The sequence below is a fragment of the Fusarium subglutinans genome (assembly GCF_013396075.1).
Source record: "Fusarium subglutinans strain NRRL 66333 chromosome Unknown NRRL66333_c0000239, whole genome shotgun sequence".
Lineage (NCBI taxonomy): Eukaryota > Fungi > Ascomycota > Sordariomycetes > Hypocreales > Nectriaceae > Fusarium > Fusarium subglutinans.
The window spans coordinates 40,902-67,891 of NW_023502302.1; the positions used below are offsets into that span (position 1 = coordinate 40,902).

Consider the following 26,990-nt stretch of genomic DNA (forward strand, 5'->3'; position numbering starts at 1 on the left):
AAACGGTCCCCGTTGACCAATCATAGCTCGCTAAAGCTTCTCCCCCAAACCTCCCGTCCTCCGGCTACGCACTCAAGATTTCCCTGTCTTGACTTTGTTCCTCAATTTTCTCTCTCTCTTCTTCCACTTCGATCCCCTCAGCCTCGCACCCAAGAACAAAGTCTCTCGTCAATTCCATCTTTGCTTCTCTGGATCTCCAAAGATCTCTTTCAATTACCCGCCAGAACAAGTTCCAGTTCCAATTTCATCTTCCGCAACCGCAGCAATGGGTTTCATTGAGGACGAGCTTAAGCAGCTCAAGGATGTCCTTAGCACTATTGACACTCGCATCAAGAAGCTCGAGGCTCGAGCCACTGGCGGTCCCGTCTCCACTGAAGAGATCCGAATGATCCTCATCGGTCCTCCTGGTGCTGGTGAGTGTTTTTGCGCCGCAAATGCTCGCTTAGTCCATTACTAACTGTGCTTCCCAGGAAAGGGAACTCAGGCCCCCAAGATCAAGGAGCGCTTCTCTTGCTGTCACTTGGTACGTTGATTCGCGTCGCAAAAACGCAGCCATTCAAAATCTCAGCTCTCTAACATGTATTCTCTCGTTGCGCAGGCTACCGGTGACATGCTGCGATCCCAGGTCGCTAAGAAGACCCCTCTCGGTGTCGAGGCCAAGAAGATCATGGATGCGGGCGGTCTGGTCAGCGACGACATCATGATTGGCATGATCAAGGAGGAGCTCAACAGCAACAAGGAGTGCCAGGGCGGGTGAGTTGCATTATTCCACGGTTTTCGGGTTCCAGATGGGTTGAGCCCCTAAATCTCGACCTACATCGACGTAATCGACGAAACAGGATACTAATAATTCGCGCTTCAGTTTCATCCTCGATGGTTTCCCTCGAACTGTCCCTCAGGCTGAGAGCCTCGATGCCATGCTCACAGAGCGCAACCAGAAGCTCCAGCACGCCGTCGAGCTCCAGATCGACGACTCTCTTCTCGTTGCCCGTATCACTGGCCGATTAGTCCACCCCGCTTCCGGGCGCTCATACCACACCACCTTCAACCCTCCCAAGGAGTACATGAAGGATGACATTACTGGCGAGCCTCTTATCCAGCGAAGTGACGACAACGCCGAGGCTCTGAAGAAGCGTCTTGTTACCTACCACAAGCAGACCGCTCCTGTTGTGGGTTACTACAAGAAGACTGGTATCTGGAGCGGCCTCGACGCCAGCCAAGAACCTGGCCAAGTGTGGAAGAACATGCTTAAGGTCCTCAACGAGAAGCGAGCTTAAATCCTACCCGGAGTGGTCGACTTCTCCCAGCTGCCACTTGGTGCGGCTGAGGCAACAAGACGAATGCTGAGTGAAAATAAAAGCCAGCTCGTCTTGGATATATGAACGGTATGAACTGTAAACTGGGGGAGGCGGAAGGGAGAGTGGAGAGTCCAATCTTCCAGGCAAAAGAGGCGTTAAAAGGTAGAGGGTTTGTCTACGGTGCGGTCTTGTTTGGCCATGTGTGGAAAAAGCTACCTACTTTGGACGACGATTAGCCATGTATCAAAATGTCTTTTTTACAATAGTTTCCAGCCAACAGAAAGTTGGCTTTCGAAGCGTTAAATATATCTGGCCTACCTGTTTCTCGTGAAGATGGAATACACACTTATGGGCTTATTAGTCTTAGATGGACTGGAACCCTCCACCCAGATCATAGTTAGTCCTAGAATCGACTTGCACAACTTCAGTTTCAATATTGGTCAAACGATGACTCTGCAATATTTGGCCCGGTCTCTATTGAAGGGCATTTGGGGCCCTTCGTAGGTTCCCTCGGCATAGCATCTATACTAATGATATCATTGAAAGCATTCTGTTTGAATGCAAGAATTCTCCTAGCCACCAGTCTACCAAGCAAGTACGCCTGTCTTTTAAGAAACACACCAAGCTCCCTCGCAATGCTTCAAAAATAGAAAGAGGAAAATACGACGCCCTGGATTTCCAAGGCGGTGTCGGCAATTATGAGAATGTCGGGATCAAGAAAGGATAAGGGGCAATCTTCTTGAGAGCCGGGTAAGATAAGCCAGTATGGGTGGGAGTGAATACGTCGAGGGAGAGACTGGCGTTTTGTAAGGTAGGTAGTAGGAGTTATGTCACACAACTTGAGAGCGTAATTCGTTGGGTCTTATCATAAAATAGCGAGGGATTTCTCACCCCGCGAGTACCTATCGCTTCGGGGTCGCTGACAGGGGAAGGTCAGTAGAGGTAGAGCGAGTCGCGGAAGCGCAACTGACCATTGACCATCTGCCTCTGCTTGTTAAGCCAGCTCCGCGGAGCTTCGTGCCGCCTTTGCAAAACGACATGGTTGCTCTGAAGCCGGCTCGTAAGATCATACCATGCTGATGAGATGAGAGCGTTTTCTCTTTCAAGGTTCCGGATAATTTGATCGCTCGCGGCCTTGAATCACGGATAATCAGCACAGGTTTCAGCCACAGTAAGAAAGAACATGATGAAAACAGATTATGTTACTATATACATGGGAAGAATTAAAACGTACCTTTTGTGCAGCCACAGCCTCCCCATCGTGTGCAGCCTTGAGTTTACGTTGCAGGTCGATTCTGTCCGTCTCTGATCGTTCAAGTTGCTAGAACATATCTGTCAGCCAACTCAACCTACGGGATTGCGCATGCATATCAATAGGTCCCTCTAGGTCCCCTACTTGCCCTCGCTGGAGGGGACGCAGGGGTAGTAGTGCAGGAGTAGGTCTCGGAATCACAGTTCCAATGGGTTCGAGCGATGAACTCGGTCCACCATTTGCAGATGTGGGATCCAAAGGCCAAGCGGCATCGTCTTCTAACGACGTCTGACAATCGTTGTCTGAGACCACTGGGTCTTCCCCATCACCATTAAGAATTGCATCAAAAAATGGACTCACCTCGCGGATTTCTCTGAGGCGGGCACGCAGCTTCTCGATCAGCTCGCCCTTCTTGCTGGGGTCAGGTGGTGCATCGCCTGTGCCATTGATGTCTTGCAGTTCCCGGCCTTCTTCAACCTCCTTACGCAGCTTATCCTTGGTAAGGAGAGCATCGACGAGCTGGGATTGCTGCGCATCTCGCTCAGCAATGGTGTAACTGAGCTGCTCTCTTGTGTAGTCAAGCTCAGACTTGAGGGATGAGATGATGGTAACATCAGCGCTCTTGAGCTCCTTGAGAGCATCTGCGCCCTCTTTGTCGAGAGCCGAGAGCTGAGCTTTAGCAGCAAGCAGTTCGCGGCCTTGATCTGCCACCTGGACAGAGAGGTCCTTCTCCCTCTTCCTCGACTGTTCGAGTTCGAATTCGCACTGCAATAATGACTGTTTAATGTTGAGAAAGGCCTTGGTCCTGTAGTAATCCGAAGTAAGTATCTGATTCCCATCAGAAGCACCGGCTTCATCAATTGCTTTGACTAACCCTTCGCCGGTCATGTTATTGATCAGAGCCTCCATTTGATCATGCAAAACAGCATGCTTTTCAAAAATGTCGTTATAGTTCTTTTGAAGGTGAGCACGTTGTCGCTTCTCTTCGTCCAGCTCTCGGCGTAACGGCGCGGTATCCCCAGAGCCGACTGTGCTACGTAGCAAATCGTTCTCGGCCTTTAGGCGAGATAGTTCTAGGGGTAGGTTAACTTGGCTGGGCTGTTCATCCTCGGTAGCTGCATCGTTAAGTTCATCCTCGAGATTTCCAGCCAGACCTAACGCGCCGGATTCTGCGCTTTGCGCGGCCCCTCCACTCTCTAGTTGCTCCTGAAGATCCTTGATGAAGTTCTCATCGTGGCTCTGACGTGCCCTTAAGCGAATCACCTCGTCCTCGAGTGCTGCGATATCCTTCATCAATTGGTTCTTTTGGCTGCGTTCGTCCCAAAGATGTTGCTCGGACTGGGTAATCATCTTGGTTAACTCATCCTCTGCTTTCCTCGTACGATTCCCCCTATCTTGATCTTCCAGCAGGATTTTAATCTGGTCTTGTAGCTCTGTTTTCTCATACTGTAGGTTTTGCACCTCCTTGACGAGATGTTGCTGGGACTCGAGTTTCTGCTTATACCGCTCTGCAGTATTGGCTTTCTTCTCGAGATCCTCAGCTTTGTGTTTCCATTCCGTTGCTTGGTCGCGAAGCTCTTCTGCCTCTTTACATTTTTCTGTCAACTTGAGGACTTCAGCTTCAAGTTGCGACTTGATGCGCTCGTCTCTTCGTATTGTTTCCTCATGTCTAGCAATGAGTTCCATCTGGTCATGCACCTGGATCTCTAGATTCTTGATCATCTCGGCATTGTTAGCACCATCTATAGTGGCCTTCCGCAAGACCTCCAGCTCCCGGTCGTTCTTCTCCTTATCAAACCGGAGCTCTTCGTGACTTGTTTGTAAATGATCAAGCCTGGTGATATAATCTGACAACTGTCTCTTGGTTAAGTCAAGTTGTGACCGCAAGGCTGCATTCTGCTCTTCAACGAGTAGATCAATGTCTCGCGCCTCCATAACAGCGTCGATAGCTTCATCCACATCGTCGTCGCCTTGTGAGCTGTTGATATCCTGTTGTATTGTCTGGATTATTTGCATAATCTCTGCCTGAGTGTGTTTGTCGAGACCTGTTATCCGAGGAATATAATGCTGGGCTTCGGGGCCCAGTGCAGCCACTCCCAACATGACAGCCAAGAGCTGGAAGGTTAGCCGTACGCACCTTGAGTGTCCAGAAGAAAGATTTACCTGACTGATGCCTTGAGCATCGGGATTCTCGGCGATTGCATGATAGTCGAACTTTTTCGCCTGACAAGCAAGCTCAGGAACTGCTCGTCGAATGTAGCGGAAGAGACCCTTGTAGATGCTCTGAATGTTGCGCTTGTTTGTCAAGTAGCGGGATGTATTGGAATTTGTCTCGAGGGCGGATGTATCAAAGCTAGGGTCCAGTTGATGTAGAATTAGACCAAGGGTGACACCATCGATCAGGTCCTCGACTGATTCTACCATGCGTTTCGGCTCGAAGACTCGCTTGATCTGAGGGGCATCTTCGGTCAGACTGGAGCTAGAAGACGGTGAGGGCTCTTCCTCGAAGACACTTACGGCCTTTATGAGCGCAGCCTGCGCGTTGGCACTATAGCCTGGCATCGTGTAATAAATATTGTGCGGTCGAAGCCAAATATTTATTGGTCGAGTAAAATAGTCGATCAGGTCGTCGCTGTCGGGAGTGATAATGATGGTGGAATTATAGGGAGTTGCGTCGCGTGTCTGGTAGCAGGGGTAATGATTTTCGAGGCATTCGACGGCATGTCGAAATGGGATTCGAGGGTTTTAAAAGGAGCTGTTATGAGGAGAACAAGATCGGCCGTTCCATTGTTCAATGATTGTCGAGTGAGTGTTCAGTGCGGACTCAAGATTAGAGGGAGCATTGTTCTTCAACGTTTCGGCGACGTTGGGCCCTTGTTGGCTTGAGCTATGCGGTCGGGTGGGCTTATCGATTGGCAGGGGTAATAGTAGGGGCCCACGGGAAGTTCGAATACTAGCGGACTTTTAGTCTCGAGGAATTATAGAAGCAATTTCAAGTCTCAGCAACTAACGAAAAGTACTGTAAGGATGTTAATTTGTCTCGTGTTGGGTATCAAAGTCACGAGTCACGCATAGGTAACTAGTTCCCGTCGTACTCATACGTCTACAAAGTACGGATGTAAAGTCAAGGTGATCGAGTACTGGTACTAACATTATCGAATTCAATGTTTGCTGGATGCCAACTGTGGCGTTGTGGCGTACCTAATGACAGTCGATGTCAGGCATCTGAGGCATTCTTTGTAGCAGAAGTGTCCGGCTACCGTAATAATATACTGAGAGCGTGGCTGCGCAGCTCGAAACGAAAATGAACAGTCAGTGGATATACACAACAACGACAAGAATAAGATCTATATACTGACAATCTACAATGACGCAACTCCATACTCGTTAGTGGGGGCGCCCGGTGTGAAAGTACGGGATGTTCATGGGGGCGAGACATATTGTTTAGCCTTAGTTAGTAGATACATTATGCGTCTACCAATCTGGGCCCTTGGACTTCAAAGGATGATAGAATGAACACATCAGCACATCATTTGAACAAGAGTTCACGAGGGTGTTATTCAGTAACCAAATTACGGCACTCCGGATGATCATAGGCCAAGAAGGCTGGGCTCTGTCACTCCCGTGTCATTAACTTTGGTGGAGCTGTACTGGCGTATTTCGCATTGACAGCTGATGAACATGTGTTTCGAGCTGATGGCTATCATATGCCTAACATCACAAGCAGCCGCGGACATGTTGAATAACAAAAGTTCTGTTCCACCCGGGAGAGGGTTAATAATAACAATAAGCTCATTGAATCTCGTAACGAGTGTTCTCTTCCAGGCAATACCTAGGCTCCTATCCTATAACGCCCAAACAAAGGATATCACTATCCAATACAGCCGTGAAACCACGGTCAGTTCATTTCAAAGGCATGCTGTTGTCCCATCGTCTTTGTGTCTTCATTTTCGTATTACCCCTAGCACCTCTAGTCCGTTGTAACAACCTCGTCCTTCTCAACCCGAATCTGATGGTTCTCGTGGTTGACCTGAACGATCTCGAGCGCCTTCTCGGGTGCGATGACGGAGAAGCCCCTGGTCAACTGGTTAGTATCGAATTGTCATAGTGCCAAAAGGCGGAGGATGCGCACTTGATGATGGAGTAAACATGAGTGATCTTTCCACCAGCCTTAATGAGGGCATTTTTGCACTCATCAACGATGCTGTCGGGGGTAGACTCGTCCTCGAACCAGACAATAGCCGACTTCTTTTGATCAACAGCCAGGGCGCCTGGGACAACCGCGAGAGCGGCGGCGACAAAGGGGAGGAATCTCATGTTGATAGCGGTATCGGCGATAAAGTTGATGGTAGAAATTTGTTGATGATAGATGCAGCGGTTGTCGCGATAAAGGTTTAGTCAATGTTGAATGCGTTGGATGATGCTCGAATGCTCGTGGCGTCAATGCAGAGGGGGATGGGCTGAGACTTTATATGGCCTGGGCGAGTTGGGATGGGCAGGCCTCTTCTTGGGGGCGGGAGATCCGAAGGGACCTGACGCACTGCACTCACTGAATTGGATGGAATCGAGGCCCACTGCCCGCCAGGTAACTACCTAAGGTATGCTCTGGGGTCTGCATCACTCCACTGAAGCGAGTTTAAAGCAGTGTGCCACATGGCGGGCTGACCAATAACCTAATCGGGCAGGTCGTCCACTCCACTGCTCCAATCGCGTTGTCGAGAATGAGGGTACCTGAACTAAGGTACCTTTGGTAGGCAAGACAATTGTTCAACGACGGAAACGGCCAATAGACGGACAACGACGTAAATGGCAGGACAAGAGATCATGAGTTCAGATAAAATATAGTCTCCTTCATATGCCGAGACCCTCAACTCTTTCGGTCAAAAGTGTGTTGAGAGACAGCCAAGCAACGACGTTTCCTCAGCCTATTATGAGCCTGCAACCACAATGCAAGACATACAGTGATACTTTTCAGTTCATGGATGCTCTAATAAGTAAGATAGTCTTTGCGGATATCAAATCAAGAGCGCAGCCACGACGTAGTTTGTATCTGGACGACCCTCTTGTCGTCATCGAATTGATTGGTAGCTGGTCTCCCCTCCCAGTCTCCACATCCCTCCCATCTTGGTGTAAGTCGAAGCAACGAATATCTTCTCAATAACTAGGATTCAGGAACACGCCAACAACAACGTAAACAGTCAAAATATTCTTGAGAGGATGATGTTCTAGAAAAAAGTGTTAGAAAGTATTCCCAGAGTTTGTCTCGAAATTGTGAAACGCCATAAATGCCGAGTAAATATCGCCTAACTCCTGGCAACGCCGAGCTGGAAATGCCGAAATCACCTGTATGACACGATCACGTCCTCGAAGCACCAGCAACACTGTCGTTCTCGCTCCAAACTTCCTTGCTTTCCTGTTCAACAGCTCTCATGGCCACTGCGACATCTTCAAGCCGGGTTACAACGTCGATCACTCCTTGATTGACTCTCTGGAAATATCGATCATTGGCTTCTCGCCGTTTCCTTGCGAGGAGGATATCCACTTCCGTCTCTTCCTCGAGCTTGTGACCCAATCTCTCAACTCCTGTGCCGCTACTGTTGGGTCGTGAGATACTGCTGCTTCCGACGGCACTCTTCTCTGTGCCATCAGGACCAGACTTGGAGGTATCGCCGAGCGCACCCTTCATGTTCCGAACTTCAGATCCAGTTACAGACCCCACAGTTTCGAGCTGGGCTGTGTCTATAACATCATCTGCTTCACTTCTGGCCCAGGCTTGAGCAAGGGCAATTTGAGCGGCTCTCAAGTCAGCCAGCTTGCGGTCATGATCTGGGCCAAACACGTGAGTGCCCCCAGAAGCCGAGAGCTCGACTTCTTCCAATGTCGCTTGCATTTCGGACCATAAGAGGTCGGTACGGTCACCTGTCGCGCGTGTGCTCTCTGCTGGAAATAGTCCAGCTCGATGATGGGAGGCCACAGCCCCGGATCGTCCAGATCTAACAGATGGAGCACGTTCGGTGTTAGGCCGTAAGCTTGACTGGCCTATGAAAGGGACGGTTGGCGGCGGTGCATTTGGTAAGGAGACATTTGACGCCGATGGAGATGGATGAAGGAATAAAGAAGGAGGAGGATCTCGTTGTCGGCTCAGAGGTCGCGTTAGATGAGACATGATGACCTGAGAGACCTCCCGATTGGCTGGTGATGATATGTACAAAAGAACAACACAGTTTGCTTCATTCCAGGCCGATATCAATTGAGCATTGACGCTTTTGTCGCCTACCGCCTACCTAGGTCGCTCGCTGGGTAATGCCAAGGGAGTGAAAACAGTGTAAAGAGTGTTGATGAGTCCCGTCGCTACTGTGCGACCCGCCACTCGAACCTCACTCATCACAGAGTTTCTGTGGGGCAGTTATTGGCACCACGTGATCTCTCGCCTGACTTCTTCCGCACACAGGTCGCACCTTCCTAGGGTCACCAAACCCTACCTGGAATTTTCGTTGGTCGTTCCTTCCCAAGTTTTCGTCGCCTCCGCAAATTACCATCAGCATCCCGTCGTCGATACACAGACAGATCCGGTAGGTACTAGCCATCCAACCCAACACAAAGACATCCTCTCAACTCTGCACGCTCGCGCTCGAGTTTTTCGAATCGACAATCGACTAACGACTTTCTCTGAAGCAAAAATGGCTGGAGGCAAACCCCGTGGTCTTAACGCCGCCCGCAAGCTGCGAACGAACCGAAAGGACCAGAAATGGGCCGATCTCGCCTACAAGAAGCGTGCCCTCGGTACCGCCTATAAGTCCTCTCCCTTCGGTGGCTCCTCACACGCCAAGGGCATCGTCCTCGAGAAGGTCGGTGTCGAGGCCAAGCAGCCCAACTCCGCTATCCGAAAGTGTGTCCGTGTTCAGCTCATCAAGAACGGAAAGAAGGTCACTGCCTTCGGTACGACGAACCCCAGATGCTACAAGAGATGAAGGGCCGGTCAAACTAACATTGCTTTCTAGTCCCCAATGACGGTTGCTTGAACTTCGTGGACGAGAACGACGAGGTCCTCCTGGCCGGTTTCGGTCGCAAGGGCAAAGCCAAGGGTGATATTCCCGGTGTTCGATTCAAGGTCGTCAAGGTCTCTGGTGTTGGTCTGCTCGCTCTGTGGAAGGAGAAGAAGGAGAAGCCCCGTTCTTAAGCGAAGGGCTCGCGGATGGAAACAAAGTCATTTTTCGACACCTGGAGTCTATTCGGATTGCTTGCATCGGCATTACTGGTTAGGGTTCTGATCATGGGAGACGAGGTCTGAAAAAGGGAAAATAGATCACAAAGTCTTCGACGAACAAAACAACGATGTGCACGCCGCGTGAGATGGAACTTTTGGGGTCTGAATCCATATCTTCGTATCTGATGACATTATTGTACAATTGTTTTACATGCTTCAGTACCTTCCGGCCTTCAGTTCTACTTGACCTCGTCCTCAGGCCCCTGGACATGTCTGATAGTGTAGTCCGCAGCTAGGCCCAGGCTGATCACGCCACCGGTGATCCAACACCCGTTGATGAACCACCACCAACAATCCTTGACATCCTTCAGATTGACTCGCTTAATCATAATACCAAGCGTGACCATAGCTCCTCCACAGCTCCCAACGAAGAACGCCGGGCCAGCACCAGCTGCAAATCCGGCAGCAGCCAAAAAAGAGATTTGTACAGCAGCCAAGCCAGTCAGCACCTGCTTAGTCTCAGCATCATGCTTCAGTGCAATGCTCTTGATTCCCGCCTTTACATCGTCCTTGATGTCCATATGAGCATAAATCATGTCGTATAATATTGTCCATGCAATATTTGAAGCATATAGGCAGGCTGCAGCAGTCAAGGCTGGGGTATGTGACAGCAGGTCGATTCCAAGAGCCGGAAACCCCATAATAGCACCCCACGAGAAGGTGAGGCCGAGAACTGCTTGAGGGTAATAAGTAACTCTCTTGGCCAAAGGATAGCTAGCTACCAGGAGCAAGCTGGGGACGCCGTAAAAGAGGCAAGGCAACGGAAATTGGAGCAATATCCCCAGGCCGGCAAACAGTTGAACCCCAGTATAGACAAGTCCCTTGAACGGTGTGATCGCACCACGAGCAATCGGCCTGAGTCGAGTTCTTGAGACATGAGGGTCGAGATTGCGGTCCCAGAGATCATTGATAGTACATCCAGCACCTCTCATAATGAGAGCTCCAGAGAAGAAAAGTAGTGATGTTCCAACGACAGAGCCTGGAGTCGCCATTGGCACAACCAGTGGGGCAGCCATGAGAGTAGAAAAGAGACATGGGAAGAACAAATAATAGGTTCCAGCAGGCTTGTCAAGTCGGACCAGCTCAGCATAAGGAACCCATGAGGCTGGGAGTCTCGACAACAGTCCCGTCTCAGGTGGCTTATAAGGTGATGGTGCTGTCGGAGCTGTCGGTGAGTCCAAATCTTGGGAGGTCAGGGGCAAAGAGCGAGGTTTGGCCTCGTGAAACCCAACTGCTCGCTGATTATTATTCCATGGTTGTCTCAGGCCTTTGCAAGCACGAATGAGGGACGGTCGTGTCTGTAGTTGTCTTGGTACTTTCAGAGCCTGATCTGAGATTCCCCGGCATTGAGCCCAGGCCGAAGCCCGGGGAAGCGCACTTAATCTCATGAGATGTACAATCTACAGTCCTACTGGGATCATGAGAGTTCGAACTATGATTTTATAAGGATTTTATATTCAACTTACTGCGAAGCTCTGTAAAGGAGCTTTGGTCACGTTAGACCTCAATGCCAGCTTACCAAAGTTCAAATCGAAAACTCCCGATCCAAAAATATGAGTCTTGAAACTTTAGGATCCTTGTCACCAAGCTCACGTAGCAAAGCAGTGGAGCGGATTGTTAGCGAGATCGACAAGTGATGTGTCACGTGCACATCGGCCTGAGGTACCTACCCACCCAAGCACCGCTAGGTAGTAGGTACCTACCAGGTATGTACCTTACTGTACCTTAGGCTCCCGAGGACACCTTTGATTGGTTGCGCATTGTACAATCCAACGCACGCCTACCTAAGCTCCCGACGCGCCTTCATCCATTCGCCTACCTAGGATTTGTAACCTCCCCCAAAAATCTATCGTCGTTCACGGCATCATTGTCACTATTTTCCTACTGAATGGGGGCAATTTGCGCAACGAACGGCTTTTCGGCCTGATTTCGCAAATACCAACTTTTCGAGACTTCCCGTTCTTTGGGACCAACGATCTCCCTTTCTCGAGCGAAACCCCACCACAGCTTCGCGTGTATCATTCTCCAAGCTCGACAAGATGCCGACTTCGTTGCATCCGCAGGCCAAATTCGATCCTATCCCGCCTGATTTGGACTTGTATGGCTTGGTCGACAAGACTCCAAATTTCAAGTGGGTTCAGCGTGTATCAAGAACCCAAATACGCAATCTTGGACAACAGGAGTTTGAGAAGCTGGTGTTGATTCACGTCATCGCTGGCGGTAAACCCCTGGTCATTGATGGATGGGATGGCGTTCTACCAAAGCGACTTTTCAATGCCCGTTGGCTGGAAGAGACATATGATAAGCAACGTAGGTCAATCCTTCTCGGATGACCATCGGAAGCATACTAACCCTAGGCTGATCAGAGGAGAATGTCAGAGACATCAATGCGGGTTCGGATATCCCTATGACGATGGGACATTACCTACGATCGATGCGACAGCTGGCGAATCAATGGACACCTACAAATTTCAGAGACGAACGTCGTCAGCGCCTTTACTTAAAAGATATAGACTGTCCTCCCGAGTGGCATGATGCACTACAAAAGGTCATCCATCCAAACCTATTCTACCTAAATGAGAACGCCAGCGAAGCAGGTGGCTCGCAACAAAAAGAAGACGCCTTCCGCGATGAGGCTGCTGCAGCACCAGCTGGTGACTTGATGTCCAGCTTACCAGAAGAAATGCGAGCCCAAAATCTTATGTGCTACATTGGACACGAAGGCACATTTACCCCGGCTCATCGTGAGATGTGTGCATCGCTAGGTCAAAACATCATGGTAGAAGCATCAGAGGGCGAGAAGGGCGAGAAACCAGGAAGCTCCCTCTGGTTCATGACGGAAAGCAAGGATCGCGAGGTTGTACGAGAATACTTTCTCTCCATGTTGGGACACGATATTGAGATTGAGAAGCACTTTGCTCAAATCAATGCGTGGAAGAAAGCACCGTTCGACGTCTATGTCGTTGAACAGCGAGTCGGCGACTTTATCCTCGTTCCACCCCTGGCAGCACATCAAGTTTGGAATCGTGGTACTCGAACCATAAAAGTAGCATGGAACCGGACGACTGCCGAGACCCTAGAGTTAGCGTTGCACGAAGCCCTGCCGAAGGCTCGTCTTGTCTGTCGCGATGAACAGTACAAGAACAAGGCCATCATTTTCTTCACTTTACAGAAGTACTATCGCCAACTTCAGAAACTGGAGGAGGATGCAGAGATGACATCGATGAGTTTCGTAGGACTTGGTCAAGACATTGTCAGGAGCTCACCTCGTGCTAGACAGCTTGCGGGTGACTTCAAAAAGCTATTCAGTCTATTTACTGAGATTCTCATTGACGAAATGTTCGCACACAAGGAGAAGGACGTCGAGTTCATCGAGTTTGACTCGTGCATCACATGCTCATATTGCCGTTCGAATATCTTCAACCGGTTTTTGACATGCAAACATTGTACTCGGACGCTGATAAACGGTGATGAAGATACTTATGACGTTTGCATGGAATGCTACGCCATGGGGCGGTCTTGTGCCTGCCTTTCGGGTCTTCAATGGTGTGAGCAATGGTCTTGGGCCGACTTGGTCAATAACTATGAGGAATGGCGTTCAATGATTATCAAGAATGACGGATTCGTTGACTTTGAAACCTCGCCTCAGCCCTTAGAGATCGCTAGACAGCGTTCAGGAAAGAAGTCACTGGCACAAATTTGCCAAGAAGCCTTGAGAAGACGACCGTGGAAAGACATAACTCAGCCAGAACGCGAAATTACGCCAAGCGAGTCGGAGGCCGAGGTCGATGGCGAAGGGAAACCAAAGAAGAAGTACAAACGCAAGAAGAAGAAGGGAGAGCTTAGGCGATGCCACGTCTGTTGTCACAAGGACTATGCCTACCGAGTACACCAGTGCACCAACCCTGGCTGCACTGAATCCTATTGTTATGGCGTTCTTTATCGAGCCTTTGATATGTTGCCACAGAAAGTGCTTGAGGATGAGCAATGGCAATGTCCGAAGTGCTTAGGTATATGCAACTGTGGCCACTGTCGCCGCCAAGGACATACAGACCCCTACACGCCAAAGAACACTCTGCTGGGGCATGATACCCGCCCGATTGCCGATGATCGAAGTGTGGAAGCACTGGTCGACTTCCGAGTCCACAACCTCTCATGGTTGAAGGCTGCTGGAGAGGAAAGTCGCAGCAAGGACAGCAGAAGGATGAAGAGGTTGAGAGAGCAAGCCGATAATGCCAAGGCACAAGATATTACCGAGCAGGATGAAGCAGATGACTCCATGCAAGACGCAGAGCATGATCCTCCTTGCGGTATGCACGTACCTGGCATGAACGGCTACGGAGATCAGAGTCATGTTCTTGGTCAAGGCGACCAGTCTATGGCTGATAACACCATGGAAGGACCCTATCCACAATACCACGAAGAGAATGCTGGACCGCCCGATCAGTCCATGGCGATGGATATGTCACAGGCTGAAGATGCTGATACCTCCCTCTACCCAGATCCTTCACTGGTGGCACGACAGCGCATTGGTATGGGATACTATGAACCAGACGATACCCCCGACAAGATTCTTTTTGATCCTTTCCAGGCTCCATCTGAGGAAGCCATGCGACCGTCCGAGCCAGATATCCCTGAGTTCGTCAAGAAGTCTATCCGCGCAGCCAAGAGAAAGGCCAAGCGAGAAAACGAGGATCCCGATTTCGTTGTTGGCAAGTCCCACCACAAGAAGCCTCGTCTCGCGGCAGAGCCAGAAGCAGATTTTCTGGACAGCATGGACCCTGCGCTGTTCAATGGGCCGCCAGCTGCCCTTGAGGCTGTCGTGGATCAGCCTGGCCAAGATACAAGGGAACCGAGCACTGCACAAGACACAGGAACAGACGGCGCCCAGAACACACCAGATGAGACCCCAGCTCCAGGCTCGGCTCTGGCTCCGGCTGCGGCTCCATTCCCATCTAAGAAACGGGGTCAACTGCTGTTTGATGCAAATGAGCCCGAACTTCGACACGCCAAACCCATAGCATCATACGTGGAGGCGGACGTCGACTCAGACGAGTTTGAAGAAGAGCGCACGCAAGCGACAAAGCCTAAAACACCAGCTGTCCGCGCACAGGGCGAGAAGCAGTCGGCTGTCGATATGGCTGCTGACGCAGTTCGTGCCTTGTTCGGACCATCATCCCCCGCACCGCAACCTTCCATTGAAAAAGACACTGAGTCTGTCCTTGAGACCAAGACTCCCTCTAAACGCCGTGGTCGTCCCCCCAAGACTGCATCCGCTAGTTCCCAATCTACGCCAGCTAGTTCTTCTAAGAAGCCAACAGGCGGCCAGAGAGGTTGGCCCAAGGGTCGACCTCGAAAGTCACGCTTGTCTCAAGTTTTAGCCGCGGATGTTTCAACCGAATTCGCTGATGAGTCCATCCAAGACCAAGGCGACGACAGTGACATCGAGCACGGCAGAATGGTTGATGAACTCGAAGCACAGCTAACTGCCGAGCTCCGTACGGCTCCTCCGGAGGCTATAGCAGAAGCTCCTCAACCCCGACGTCGAGGAAGGCCTAAAAAGTCCGAGGTGACCACGGTTACAGCGGGGCCATCTGCTGTGACAGTTCCTTCAGAAGCAGGCGCCCGGTCAACACCGGGCAATTCCGAGGATCGAGGATCGCGAAGTGCTCGCCGTACTCGACGATCAGAGGGTATTGATAATGGATCTACTCGGGACTCTGTATCTCCACCCCCGCCACCCAAATCGGGCAACGGAGGAACGCAGCTTATGTCTATGGCTGAACGAATGGCACTTAAGGGCAAGAAGTTCAAAATAGGCAAACGCAAATCCACAACTGCTTCAGCCAATGTGACTGCAGCACAGTCAGGGGCATCCACACCCACGCCAACCTACAAGGCTCCTCTGGCGGTAATGGACGAGCCGACAGCAGAAGAGCCAAAGCAGGCTACTCGTAGTCCGAATCAGCACAGTGAATATCCCGATGATAGATTATCCTTTAAATCCTCGGCCCATGACGGAAGCTTGCGCAGCCCTTCGCCACCACGTTTAGCACGGCGACCTCAACAGCCGACAGTTGTTAGAATTGGTGATACAGATTCGGAAGCAGATATGAGTGATTCAGTGTCTGCGTCAGGATCGGATTCCGGTAGTGATGGGGATATTCCAGCAAGACGTGGCGCTGGTCGTGGAGGTCGAGGAGGTGGGCGAGGTCGAGGCAGAGGTAGGGGTAGACCAAGGGGTAGTGGGAGGGGGCATCGAAGGGTTTAGAGAGCTTGTAAGAGATTTTTATTTAACGGGCACATTGATACCAATGCTGGAGGACTTTGAAACATATGCGTTCACAAATTTTCGGTTCTAGGTTGGCGACAGGGGTTATCAACGAATTCATTGCTACATCATGGTCTAAGGGCGTATGGTATACATATATTAGATAGTTAATCGGTTGAAAATCATGTCTGTGATAAGCCCAAGTCCTTTTCCAAATCACTCCATCGTCCGTTTCGTTTAGGGTCTAATTCCCTGAGAATCTGTAACCAAGATATCACATCACTTCGACTCTCAGGCTCAAATGGCTGCCCCGTGAGTTCGCTCAATGCGATTTCGTACTCAATGAGAGCCTCGTAGATCCATTTTATGTCCTTGTAGTCTTGTAGTAGATCCTTGATTTCGGTTATTTCATCGTCAATGTATGACTTGCGCTCCTCCATCGTCAGATTTGGCGCTATTTGGCGGCTTGATGAGGGATTTGCGAGGTTCAATACGAGGAACTGGTTATAGTACCATAGAGACTGGTCTTCCGGTCCAACATTCAGCGCTTCGCGAATAATCTCAATTTCTAATCCAGATGAGCGATTGTTCAATATATTGCAGAGCAAAACAAACCTTTGTGCAGTAAATCTTTGCGAGACGCGTCGTCTGCTTTGCGCTCATTCAGAAGCCTTGTAATGAGCTGACTTCGGTTATGCCATGCTGAGAAATTGGACAAATCCTCATGTATCTTTTTGGTGGTATACTCAAACTCGAGCTCTACCAGGCTCTGCCCCATGAGCACGGAGCTCTCAAGCTTCGCTACAACGTGGCGACGGTAGCCCCAGGCGTGGAAGTTTCGTCGGTCTTTGGTGAGCATCTTGCTGACAAGACCTAGTTCCTCTTCCCAAATGCGCCGAGCTATAGATACATCAAGCCTTTCGATCGCGCGGTCAAGCGTCCATAGTCGATAATTCCATATCCAGTAGCATTTGGGAAATTCCATCAGCAGAGGAACAGTGAAGCCCAGTTCGGAGCGTATCACGTCGGTATCGGCATCGCTATCCGTCGTTGTACCAGTCTTCCCAGCTGTCGGGGGGCTGGGGCGTGGCGGGATCTCGGTCGAGGAGGAGGGCAATGAAGCGTCGGAAGAGGCTGTGTGAGTGTCTTTCGCTGAGATATTCTGCGACTCCTTCGAGAGCGGCAATCCAGCCGAGGGTTTGGACAATAATCCATAGATTAGACAGCGCCTGCGGGCGTTCCATATCGTGTAGTATTCCGGGTTGAGGCGTAGTAGCTTCGATGTCAGCTGGAATGTTTCGGTACCGTAGTTGTTGTCGGATATCTACATTTGGCGTGAGAAATACGGCCCTTGCATGTTCGGCTACAGCTGACCTTTTGACGTATATCGTCCTCGAGACCACGGTACTTTTGGATCTTGATGAGATCCTGCTGGCGCTGTTCTTCTGTCCGTGACCGCGCAGCGCGGGCTATGCCGTGCTGCAAGCCTTGGGAATCAGCATCAGTTACGGTGGACTAGTTTGTTGGGGTGTTGAGACTAACACTTGCCATTCTGGAGAGCCTCGGCTTATTGATTTAGCCTTGGTCGTTGCTCGCGATGGGTTTGTGAAGGCTTGTGAATGTTTTACTGCTGAGCTGGACGATATGACCCCGCGTAAGAGTGTAGGGTAGTATGATGTGGAATAGCAGTGTCTCCGTGCTGCGATAGCCTTGACTTATTCAGGAACCTGCCTCGGAGCTGTAACAAACATTATATGACTCATTTGGTACGATCTCGACATCGGTATTAAAAACTTCAATTGTTGTTCAGTCCGTTTGAGAGAAAAGTGCAGTTACTGCTTTCAAAATTACGTTATGCTAGGAATCTGGCAAAACGAGCATAACCGCAACTAAAATTAGACGGCCGTGGTAAGTTTCTCACGGGTAGACATCACGGGGCCATAATCTAACAAAAGAGCGCAAGAGGCCTTAAGAGATGTTTTTCGTACCTTAATTCGTCGTTAATCTCGGAGCGAGGAGTCGTTTAGGAGAAACCAATAATTTAGTGATCTAGTGTAAACGAGAACAATAGTAGTTACAGAACAAGCCTATACGAAGCTTGAATATTATGTAGATCAAGATGCACGGCGTAACCGTGTTGTGTTGGGCTTCATGCGGCTCAAAGCCGTCCCGTCCCTGGCACGGAGCATGTCGTATCAAATGAGGAAAATGCATATAGCTAACATCCATCATAACTCTACGCCAAAGACACGACAAAGGACTGCTATAGTTGAGTATCTAGGTAGGTACAAAGACTTACCGTTTGCCTTGGGAGATATTATGACAAAAGAATGCATGACACCTTAGTTCGGACTGAGTATCATAGGTAAGGTAAGGTAGTAAGGACTACACCGTTGCCTCCAGGTACTGAAATGAATCCATACTATCAAGTGCCTGCCAGTAGGTAGGTAAGGTAAGGTACTTCACTTGATGATGTGGTACAATATCGTCGACTGGCATTTACACAACGTCCATATGATGCCGAAACTTGTCCTGCCCGACTCATTCTGTTCGAGTTACAGAGACGTCAAATCAGTGTGCATAGGTAGATACCTACCTACGCACCCTTGCACGATGCTTCAGGAGAATACAATAACAGAACCTCCTATCTTACCTAGCACCTAGCACCTACTACCTACCTAGTACCTACCTACCTACCTTAGGTAGGTCAGGGAGACAAGCAATTCAGTGTCTGTGCCTCTTGTAGGTACCTTACTTTCGTAATGTCCATGGGAATCTAGAACTGATACCTCGACTGTTCTTTCCTTTAGAGTTAGTCCTCTCCCGTCTCGCTCTTTATAAATTAACCTGCCTCCCAGTTATCAACACAGTCAACAAATTCTACCCCTTTCATCTCCAACATTGATTCTGTCTATATACTGACACTCAGCTTCTCACCAATCAGGGCGAATTATGCAGTCGTTTCTCCACTGCCTGGCGATTGTTGCCATTCTTTTCGCAGCTCGGCCGTGCCGTGCATCCCGTCCTGATCAGTCTCTCCGATCACCACAGGGCACCTCAAGAGGACATGTGAACGCTGCGTACTTCATCAACTGGTTTGTGATCTCGCTTTATCAAACATGGCATTTAGTTGACACTCTCAGGGGCATCCATGACAGAGGCTTTTACCCTCAGCATATGGATGTGTCCCACATCTCTCACGTACTCTACGCATTCTTGGGTGTCGAATCCGACGGAACAGTGTAAGTGAAACGCAGCATGACCTAAATACCCACGTCAGGCTAAACATAAATGAGATACTCCAAAGACGAATATGCCGACTATATGGCACAGCTTGACGGAGACAGTGAGTCTACCTTCTTCACCTTAACTTCACAACTGACGGGAGAACAGGCTACGATGAACATAAAAGAAATGCCTACGGATGTGTGAAGCAACTTTTCCTCTTAAAAAAAAATCCAATCGTCACCTCAAGACTCTGCTTTCCATCGGCGGATGGGGGGCCGGGTCTGCGAACTTCAGCGCTGCCGCAAGCACACCTGACACGCGTGCCAGATTCGCCTCGACTTCGGTCTCCCTGATGTGGAATTGGGGTTTCGACGGTATCGATATCGACTGGGAGTATCCGGATGATGAAATCGATGCTGCTAATTTAGTTCTCCTCCTAAAGGCTGTACAGACAGAACTTGGCATATGTGCAAGAAACTACGCCTCGGGCCATCATTTCCTACTGTCCGTTGCCGCCCCAGCTGCTCCTGAGCATTACTTAAAGCTTCAACTGAACCATACGGGCGGAATTGTTGACCAAATCAACCTTATGGGTTATGACTACTCTGGAAGCTGGGATCACATCAGTGGTCATAACGCCAACCTGTTCCCGTATAAACGCCCTGTCAAAAAGCTCAACCTCGACTATACCCTCAATGAAAGCTTCGAAACGGCGATCAACACGGACTATGCTATCAAAGACTATCTTAGATCCGGGGTGCCCGGTGAAAAGATTGTCCTCGGCATACCTGTCTTCGGCCGCTCCTTTGAAAATAACACGGGCCTCGGAAAGACCTTCAGTAGTGTTGGGAAGGGCTCCTGGGAGCTTGGCATCTGGGATTACAAGGCACTTCCCAAGGAAGGAGCTACGATCATATACGACCCAATAGCCCATGCGTCTTTCAGTTATGACGAGAGAAAACGTGAATTAATCTCCTACGATACCCCGAGCGTAGTTCAAGAGAAGGTAGAATACGTGCTGGAGCATGGTCTCGGCGGAAGCATGTTCTGGGAGGCTTCTGCGGACAAGCAGGGACGTGACTCCCTTATCGGCACAAGCTACCGCGCCTTGGGAAGCCTGGAAGCGACGCAGAACTGGCTGGATTACACGAATTCGTACTTTAACAATATTGCGACAAAGATGGGCGAGGACTATATCTGAGGTGGCTCGATTTTATAAGATTCACCAGGGAGTTTAAACGAGTCACAAGGTCCTAAGCTCAAAACATAACTGATTATTGACCATTAAATAAATTTATAATATGCGTCCCAAGTGTTGATTATCTGTGTTATTCCTTAACCTGTGTTCTTCGTACTGCGTTGCCTTGGGGCCTGATCTAATCTATTACTAACCCACACAGCTAGCTTCGGTCCGCTAACATTTACAGTTTTTCCCCTAACGAGCCTTGGTGCCGATTGCCTGTTTAGGGTGACGACGGAGAGGGTATGCGGCCTGCCAAGGCCGGGGAAAACATCTCTTTTATGCTCGTAGATCGAGGCCACTTGTTTAGTTAGATTATAAGGTTTAAGGCAGTAGCTGTATAACCTTAAGACTTAATATTAAGGTTATTGTATTCTTTAGTATAGTGTATAATGCTATATATCATAATATGCTAAAAAATAAGCATTATATTGTATTATTCTTATTATAAGACCTTACTAGCTATACCTTGCGTATTGGCTATAGAGATATTTTACTTTTCAATAATATGCGTTACCGAGATCATATGGCTCTCTGTAATGCCTGAAAGATGTAGAATCTTTATCTTCGAAGAGACACGTCGTGAGACCACGGAGCAGCAATATCGTGGTTGCCTCAAGCATTAATCTATCGGGGCACTCCAACTAAGGTAGGTGCCGCCGATTCTACGACTTCCAATATATAATCAACTAAGGTAGGGCAAGATATTGGGTGCATCTGGCATGACTCCTTCCCCTCCAGCCAAACTCCTCTCTTCCTACATCCTCACTTCACCTTTGCCTCTCTTCCCTACGGAATTCTTCTTCCAAGCATCAATAAAACTCATCATCCCACGAGGTAGGTAATTTCTCTGAGGGAAAGTTCTGTCTATCGTGGCAGTATTGTTCAGATCATCGTACAATAGTTCATTCGTTTCTTCATGTCCCCGGCTTTCAAGGGCCATACATCTGAAACTCGTCGAAAAATCGATACAGACAAGCATGTTTCGACAGCCGCCTCGGCGTCCTCGACTTCTTCCAAGAACTAGTGGGACAGACTTGTCTTGTCAGTCGATAAGCTCGCCGGATTCAGGTTATGGCTCAGCAGATGAAGTCTTTGAGCTCTGCCCGAATCTTCGCAAACGATGTTTTCCTTCTTTCGATGGGTCAGGCCCAGATGAAATTCCAATCAAATCGCTCGAGAACCAAGAGCAAAAACCACCAGCATCGAGCAAAACAAGACTTGCGGCCAAGCCTCCCAAAACACCAGAAAGGCGTCATCCAAAAGGGAAGGCTGATGTGATTTCTCCTTTCTTATATTCGAAAATCTCCAAACGCTTCCCCCTCCAAGACAAACGCATTGACCCAAACATACAGCATCTAGACAGATATGTCCCGAGACGTGATCCCATTTCCCCATCATCTGAGAGATACCGAACAGCAAAGCAAAGCCAAGATTTATCGAGAGATGAGCGTTTGAGGCGTGACAAGAGTGCCTCGGCAGATCCGTTCGTTCTAAAACGTCGTGTGATGGACCCTGATCCCCGTTTTCCTTTCCGAGTTGACGACAGTTATCTGGACAGAGGTTTGACATCCAACCTGTTCTACTTCTTTTTCCTTGTTTCCATCTAACCAGCTCATCACTAGGTATAGCTCTTGGCCAACTACCACAGAACCGAGGAGGAGATCGTCAAGTCAGTATGGGAGCTATGTGGTCGGTTGGTGGTCTTGCGCCCAATGCAATCGCTACCGATGATGGACAGGGGCATCTCGTCAGACGTGGGACCAACGCTCGTGTGTTTCCCACCCTCTTCCAGGAAAGTCTTGTCAGCACGTCAGTCGAGAAGGAGAAGCACGAAGGCCGCATCGCTTCGGCTCTCAACATTGACCAGGTACGAAAGATACTCGAGTTCGCACGGGCTCAGCAAATCCCGCGAAGCCTTAAACAGCACGGTCTTCATGCGGATTTTGGTCACACAAGTTGGAACGGATGTCAGTGGGAAAACAAAGAGCAGTGGTCAAGTAAGTTGAAACGCTAGTCTGTCAAAATCACGGTTGACCATAAACAGTTCCTCTTAGGCCAGCAAAGAGGCGCCTTCTACCGGCTGCTCCATTCAGGTTGGTAAGTCTGAGTGTTCAAAAAAGCTGAGCTAATGGTCTTCAGAGTACTGGATGCCCCAAATCTAAAGGATGACTTCTACTGTTCGCCACTGGCGTACTCATACACCGCACAAACTCTTGTCGTCTGTCTGGGGAGCCTTCTTTATGCCTGGTCTGAGTTTCGGGGCGTGCAGCTGATCCATGGAACACACTCCGATACCTAGTTGACGTCGGTTGCTTTCTCATCAACTCCTGGAGGCAAAGCTGTGCTTGGGATTGGGCACTCCAACGGGAGTGTGCTTTTCCAATCTCTTTTTGACACATTACCACGGTTCGAGATTCGCCAGGCCTTTCCTATCTCCTGTGTGAGCTGGCGCCCAGCTTGTACTTTGCGGCCTTCCAAGAACCCTATGAATCTAGGGGTCGAAGTTCTAACGGAGGACTTGGTAGTTGGGGATGAGATGGGCAATATCTACTACTACGTTGTGGAATGGCCGATAGGCTGGGAAGTCACGCGGGACACTTGGCCCGGTGCAGTATCGTTGGTAGCCAAGATCAGTAATATTCACTGTCAGCAAGTATGCGGTCTTGCATGGTCATATGATGGTCGACTATTCGCTTCGGGTGGAAACGACAATCTCTGCTGTCTTTTCAATGCTGATCAAGTCTCTGGACGGCGAGCTGAGCAAGCCACCGGCACAAATGGTTACCGAGGGCGTATAGAGGCGGGCAGCGCGTATGGTGGCATTGAGACAAGAGTTACACGGCTGTTGAGCGTCGATGGGAGCGAGGACATGCCCGTGAGGGCTTTCAGGGCACAGCTACAGCCACTTCCGACTGGAACTGACACCGTTCGGTATCTTGGCCCCGCTATTGCGAAGCATCGTTGGAACCACGATGCTGCTGTAAAAGCCATTGCATTTTGCCCCTGGAGGCGAGAGTTGGTGGCAACAGGAGGTGGCTCTAACGACAAGTGCATCCACTTCTTCCACACGCCATCCGGAGCAGCTCTCGCAACGATATCAGTGTCAGCCCAAGTAACCTCGCTCATCTGGAACACAACGCGCCGAGAGATTGCCGCCACATTCGGGTACGCTTCGCCGGAACACCCCTATCGTGTGAGCGTTTTCAGCTGGCCGGAGTGCAAACAGGTTGCAGCAATTCCTTGGGAGGACGACCTGCGGGCATTGTATGCCATTTCATACCCTCGAGGACCGACCTCTGATGACTCAACCGCACCAACAGGGGGAAAGGAAGGATGCATTATTGTTGCATCGAGTGACAAAAGCATAAAGTTTCATGAAGTATGGTCGCGGGAACGAGGCGTGACCGTGGGCGCCACGGGTATTCTAGCAGGAAGCGATATCCTGGAGGGGCTTGAAGGCATTGACAAAGAAGGAGACGTAATCCGATGAACTGCTTTCTTTCTTTCTTCTTGCCTTGTCCAGAGAATTTCTACCTGAGGAGAATTGTCTAGACTGCAAGTCATGTTCAAGATTGGTAGGTAGCTTTCACTCTGAGAATGATAATATGATAAGACGAGGAACCTAGACCGGTCTCTATTCTGTTAAACTTGGTCAAGTATTGCTGCGTATTTACAGGAAGTGGGTCGCAGAAAAGGTCAACTGTCCACTGTTGTACTGGAGCAAAGGAACAAGAACATATCAAAATGTAAGGTAGGTAGGTAGATGGATGCCACAGTAACGCCCAAGCAAACGACTCCGAGAACTCCAACCAATGCGCTGAGCCCGCTGTTTCTTTTTGAGACAGGTGGAAAGAAGAGAAGAGACAAGCATGGTCTAGCTTATTTCAGGATGGCAATGAGCAAGACAAGAATGATGATGAGAACCACGATGGTGGTCATTTGCTTGTTCTCGCTTGCGCCTCGAGCAACCTTTCCGAGCATTCTACTCGCACGATCCAGTCGGCTCTGGTGACGATCGGTAACAGCCTCAACCTCATCGAGCATAGCAACGTGGCTATCAAGCTCATCACCAATTTGCATGCTAAGCTCGCGCTGGCGTCCGATAGACTCACCCAGGCGATCAAGCTGCTCATCCTGTTGCTCTAGGATCTGGGCGTGGTACTGGTGAATCTGCTGGTTGTCCATACCCTGTGCCTCGTCTCGGTAGCCGGCGCCATCGGAGGGATCATCGCGGTAACGGCCAAAGAGTTCGGCGGACGGCGAAGAAGGAGTGTCGCTGAAGCGAACAGTCTTTGGCTTCCTCGAGACTGGAGATGTCGATGTTGCGTGCTCAAAGTCGTCGGCGAGCTCTTCCGAGTTGGGGTGGGTGAGGGTTTCGGCGGTTTTGGAGTTTGGCTGGCCTAGGAATTGAGTTGTGAGGTCGTCTAGTTGCTTCTGGAGCGATGTGATGGATTCTGTGAGGCTTGTAGCGGCGCTGAGGGACAATATCAGCTTTAAAAATCGTGTTTAGTACCTTGAGAGAAGGGCCTACTCTGTTTCGCCGGCAAAAGTCAAGCGCTGCTCCTCATCGCGGAGATTGGCTAGACCATCGCGGAACTGGTCAAAAGATCGTGAGATATGGCCATCTTGCGAGTCGCCTTCAAGATTGAGACTCTTAGCCCGTTGGCGCTCCAACAGCGAGAGCTTAATGTGGTCGGCGAGCAGGAAGAGTTGATTGGCGCTCGACATGGTTGGTGACTGCGATGCGATGCGGTGGACAATGATCGATCAGTCAATTAGATGGAGCTGTTCTCAGTTTGGGAACTGACACAACCGCCAAAAAGGGAAAACAAACCAAAACAAAAGATATGACGGTTGGATCGCTTTGATTTGAATTTTGAATCTGCCGACAAGAGAGAGAATATACTGGAAGTGATGGATGATGTTGTAGATGGAAGTTACCTTCCTGAACCTACTACGGTACTACCTAGGTACTATAGGTACTTAAGTAAGTAGGTAGGTACTAACGTAACTGGATGACGGATGGGCTGTCCCAAGGTTCCGAGTGTTGGGAGTAACTTGGGGACTGATGTATTTGAGCTACCTAGATGATAGTTGAACAGGCTAAGATACCTAAGATAATACGGATGCCCATGCGAAGACAATGTACCCACTAGTTTTGGCCTTATCTGACCTCTGGGGGAGGATACCTCGGCCAAGCTCAACGGAGGAGGTTGGGGACATGCTTCCCCTGAGCCAGTCCAGTCAAGCCAAGGTAGGCTTCCATTCAAATGATATGAACAAGGGAAAAGGCAGCAGTGAAATGGATATGATATGTATTTTATGTTGGGAGGACCGATTCTAGAGACAGGGAGCCAAGCCCCCGCTCTGAACGAGCTCTCGACTCAGTCCTCATGGAAGAGGCAGATATTAAGGTAGAGTAAGTTATTAGTAGGCAATCTAAATGGTTAATTCCACCAAAGGTCAAAAGATGCCATATAGAAAAGCTTATTATAAGAGCCATCTACGGAGTACGTACGGGTATCTACATTTACAGTACACCATAGCGTAGGTAGGTTTACAACCACATACGACAGGGTCATGCTTATATATATTAGAGCATTTTAAGAGTGGCCACGGTTCAGTCTATTTCAGTTATTTTATCGATCGAAATATGGTACATACAGCTAGATAGTCTATCTACGATATTAATCTCTCATGATAAGTGCACCAACTATCGTGTTTGTGTTAAAATCCTAAGTGTTGGGTATCATGAAAGTCAATGCATACGATGCGCCACTTAAGTACAGTGCATTGTTACTTTTCATGTCTGAATAACCAACCATTGAATTAGCCTGAGCCGCATGAGAAGAGCTGCAGGTCCAAGGCAAGGCAAGGCATTGGCTCTGTTGCGGCCCATGAAGAGACCATTCAAGCCACTTCATGGACTACATTAGCTGTCATTAGCTGGATGAGTCTTGTTTGTGTTGCATTAGCGGTGCTTCAAGCATCTCAGGTACAATGCCATGTATCCAGTACATCGTGCTATACGAAGAAACCCAGAACCCATCTCTCTTTGATTGGATTCTTGGTTTCAAACCGGCCCTTTCCAGTCCTGACGGCCATGATGCTTGCTTACTGCGTGCGTACATAATGTAAATGCAAGGTAAGGTTCCTTGCGATATCTAGCCCGAGCCCGAGCCCGAGCCAGGCCAAGGCCCTGATCGGTAATGCCCGGGATAATATATTATGTTATAAAGAGGGTACATTCGTATATATAGGGCAAAGAGGTTATACCTAAAGGGGGCTATTTTATATCTATAGGGGGCTCTTACTACCTTTAGGGATAACTTTAATAGCATTTTTACCTGCCTTAATTAATATAATTATAGCTAAAAAGGCTAAGTTAACTAACTATTAAATTAATAATAATTCTTTTACTAAAAATTAAC

At 49.3% G+C, this 26,990-nt stretch overlaps 11 protein-coding genes across 11 annotated transcripts; 5 read left to right on the forward strand and 6 right to left on the reverse strand.

Moving 5' to 3' along the window:
* Positions 1-265: 265 nt before the first annotated feature.
* Positions 266-1,277, forward strand: FSUBG_11891 (adenylate kinase 1; the record flags this gene model as incomplete). The annotated part of the gene is made up of 4 exons (XM_036676622.1): positions 266-413; positions 471-523; positions 599-753; positions 863-1,277. 4 exons carry the CDS (start codon positions 266-268, stop codon positions 1,275-1,277), a joined length of 771 nt encoding a protein of 256 aa, XP_036532633.1.
* A 954-nt stretch (positions 1,278-2,231) lies between these two features.
* On the reverse strand, positions 2,232-5,112 carry FSUBG_11892 (hook3; the record flags this gene model as incomplete). Its single annotated transcript, XM_036676623.1, has 4 exons — positions 2,232-2,432; positions 2,533-2,603; positions 2,652-4,665; positions 4,714-5,112. The coding sequence occupies 4 exons, from the start codon at positions 5,110-5,112 to the stop codon at positions 2,232-2,234; spliced, it is 2,685 nt and encodes an 894-aa protein (XP_036532634.1).
* Positions 5,113-6,520: 1,408 nt separating this feature from the next.
* Positions 6,521-6,867, reverse strand: FSUBG_11893 (uncharacterized protein; the record flags this gene model as incomplete). Its single annotated transcript, XM_036676624.1, has 2 exons — positions 6,521-6,626; positions 6,683-6,867. The coding sequence occupies 2 exons, from the start codon at positions 6,865-6,867 to the stop codon at positions 6,521-6,523; spliced, it is 291 nt and encodes a 96-aa protein (XP_036532635.1).
* A 1,039-nt stretch (positions 6,868-7,906) lies between these two features.
* Positions 7,907-8,716, reverse strand: FSUBG_11894 (uncharacterized protein; the record flags this gene model as incomplete). The annotated part of the gene is made up of 1 exon (XM_036676625.1): positions 7,907-8,716. One exon carries the CDS (start codon positions 8,714-8,716, stop codon positions 7,907-7,909), a length of 810 nt encoding a protein of 269 aa, XP_036532636.1.
* Positions 8,717-9,230: 514 nt separating this feature from the next.
* On the forward strand, positions 9,231-9,730 carry FSUBG_11895 (40S ribosomal S23 protein; the record flags this gene model as incomplete). The annotated part of the gene is made up of 2 exons (XM_036676626.1): positions 9,231-9,489; positions 9,552-9,730. 2 exons carry the CDS (start codon positions 9,231-9,233, stop codon positions 9,728-9,730), a joined length of 438 nt encoding a protein of 145 aa, XP_036532637.1.
* Positions 9,731-9,996: 266 nt separating this feature from the next.
* FSUBG_11896 (4-hydroxybenzoate hexaprenyltransferase) lies at positions 9,997-11,205 on the reverse strand (the record flags this gene model as incomplete). The annotated part of the gene is made up of 1 exon (XM_036676627.1): positions 9,997-11,205. One exon carries the CDS (start codon positions 11,203-11,205, stop codon positions 9,997-9,999), a length of 1,209 nt encoding a protein of 402 aa, XP_036532638.1.
* Positions 11,206-11,856: 651 nt separating this feature from the next.
* Positions 11,857-16,088, forward strand: FSUBG_11897 (uncharacterized protein; the record flags this gene model as incomplete). The annotated part of the gene is made up of 2 exons (XM_036676628.1): positions 11,857-12,127; positions 12,184-16,088. The coding sequence occupies 2 exons, from the start codon at positions 11,857-11,859 to the stop codon at positions 16,086-16,088; spliced, it is 4,176 nt and encodes a 1,391-aa protein (XP_036532639.1).
* A 182-nt stretch (positions 16,089-16,270) lies between these two features.
* On the reverse strand, positions 16,271-17,639 carry FSUBG_11898 (geranylgeranyl transferase type-2 subunit beta; the record flags this gene model as incomplete). Its single annotated transcript, XM_036676629.1, has 4 exons — positions 16,271-16,656; positions 16,704-17,412; positions 17,463-17,567; positions 17,631-17,639. 4 exons carry the CDS (start codon positions 17,637-17,639, stop codon positions 16,271-16,273), a joined length of 1,209 nt encoding a protein of 402 aa, XP_036532640.1.
* A 1,401-nt stretch (positions 17,640-19,040) lies between these two features.
* FSUBG_11899 (endochitinase) lies at positions 19,041-20,517 on the forward strand (the record flags this gene model as incomplete). Its single annotated transcript, XM_036676630.1, has 4 exons — positions 19,041-19,183; positions 19,232-19,330; positions 19,385-19,434; positions 19,523-20,517. 4 exons carry the CDS (start codon positions 19,041-19,043, stop codon positions 20,515-20,517), a joined length of 1,287 nt encoding a protein of 428 aa, XP_036532641.1.
* A 761-nt stretch (positions 20,518-21,278) lies between these two features.
* Positions 21,279-24,049, forward strand: FSUBG_11900 (fzr; the record flags this gene model as incomplete). The annotated part of the gene is made up of 5 exons (XM_036676633.1): positions 21,279-21,393; positions 21,628-22,119; positions 22,188-22,556; positions 22,604-22,656; positions 22,859-24,049. 5 exons carry the CDS (start codon positions 21,279-21,281, stop codon positions 24,047-24,049), a joined length of 2,220 nt encoding a protein of 739 aa, XP_036532642.1.
* Positions 24,050-24,438: 389 nt separating this feature from the next.
* Positions 24,439-25,287, reverse strand: FSUBG_11901 (syntaxin 8; the record flags this gene model as incomplete). The annotated part of the gene is made up of 2 exons (XM_036676634.1): positions 24,439-25,033; positions 25,091-25,287. The coding sequence occupies 2 exons, from the start codon at positions 25,285-25,287 to the stop codon at positions 24,439-24,441; spliced, it is 792 nt and encodes a 263-aa protein (XP_036532643.1).
* Positions 25,288-26,990: the final 1,703 nt, after the last annotated feature.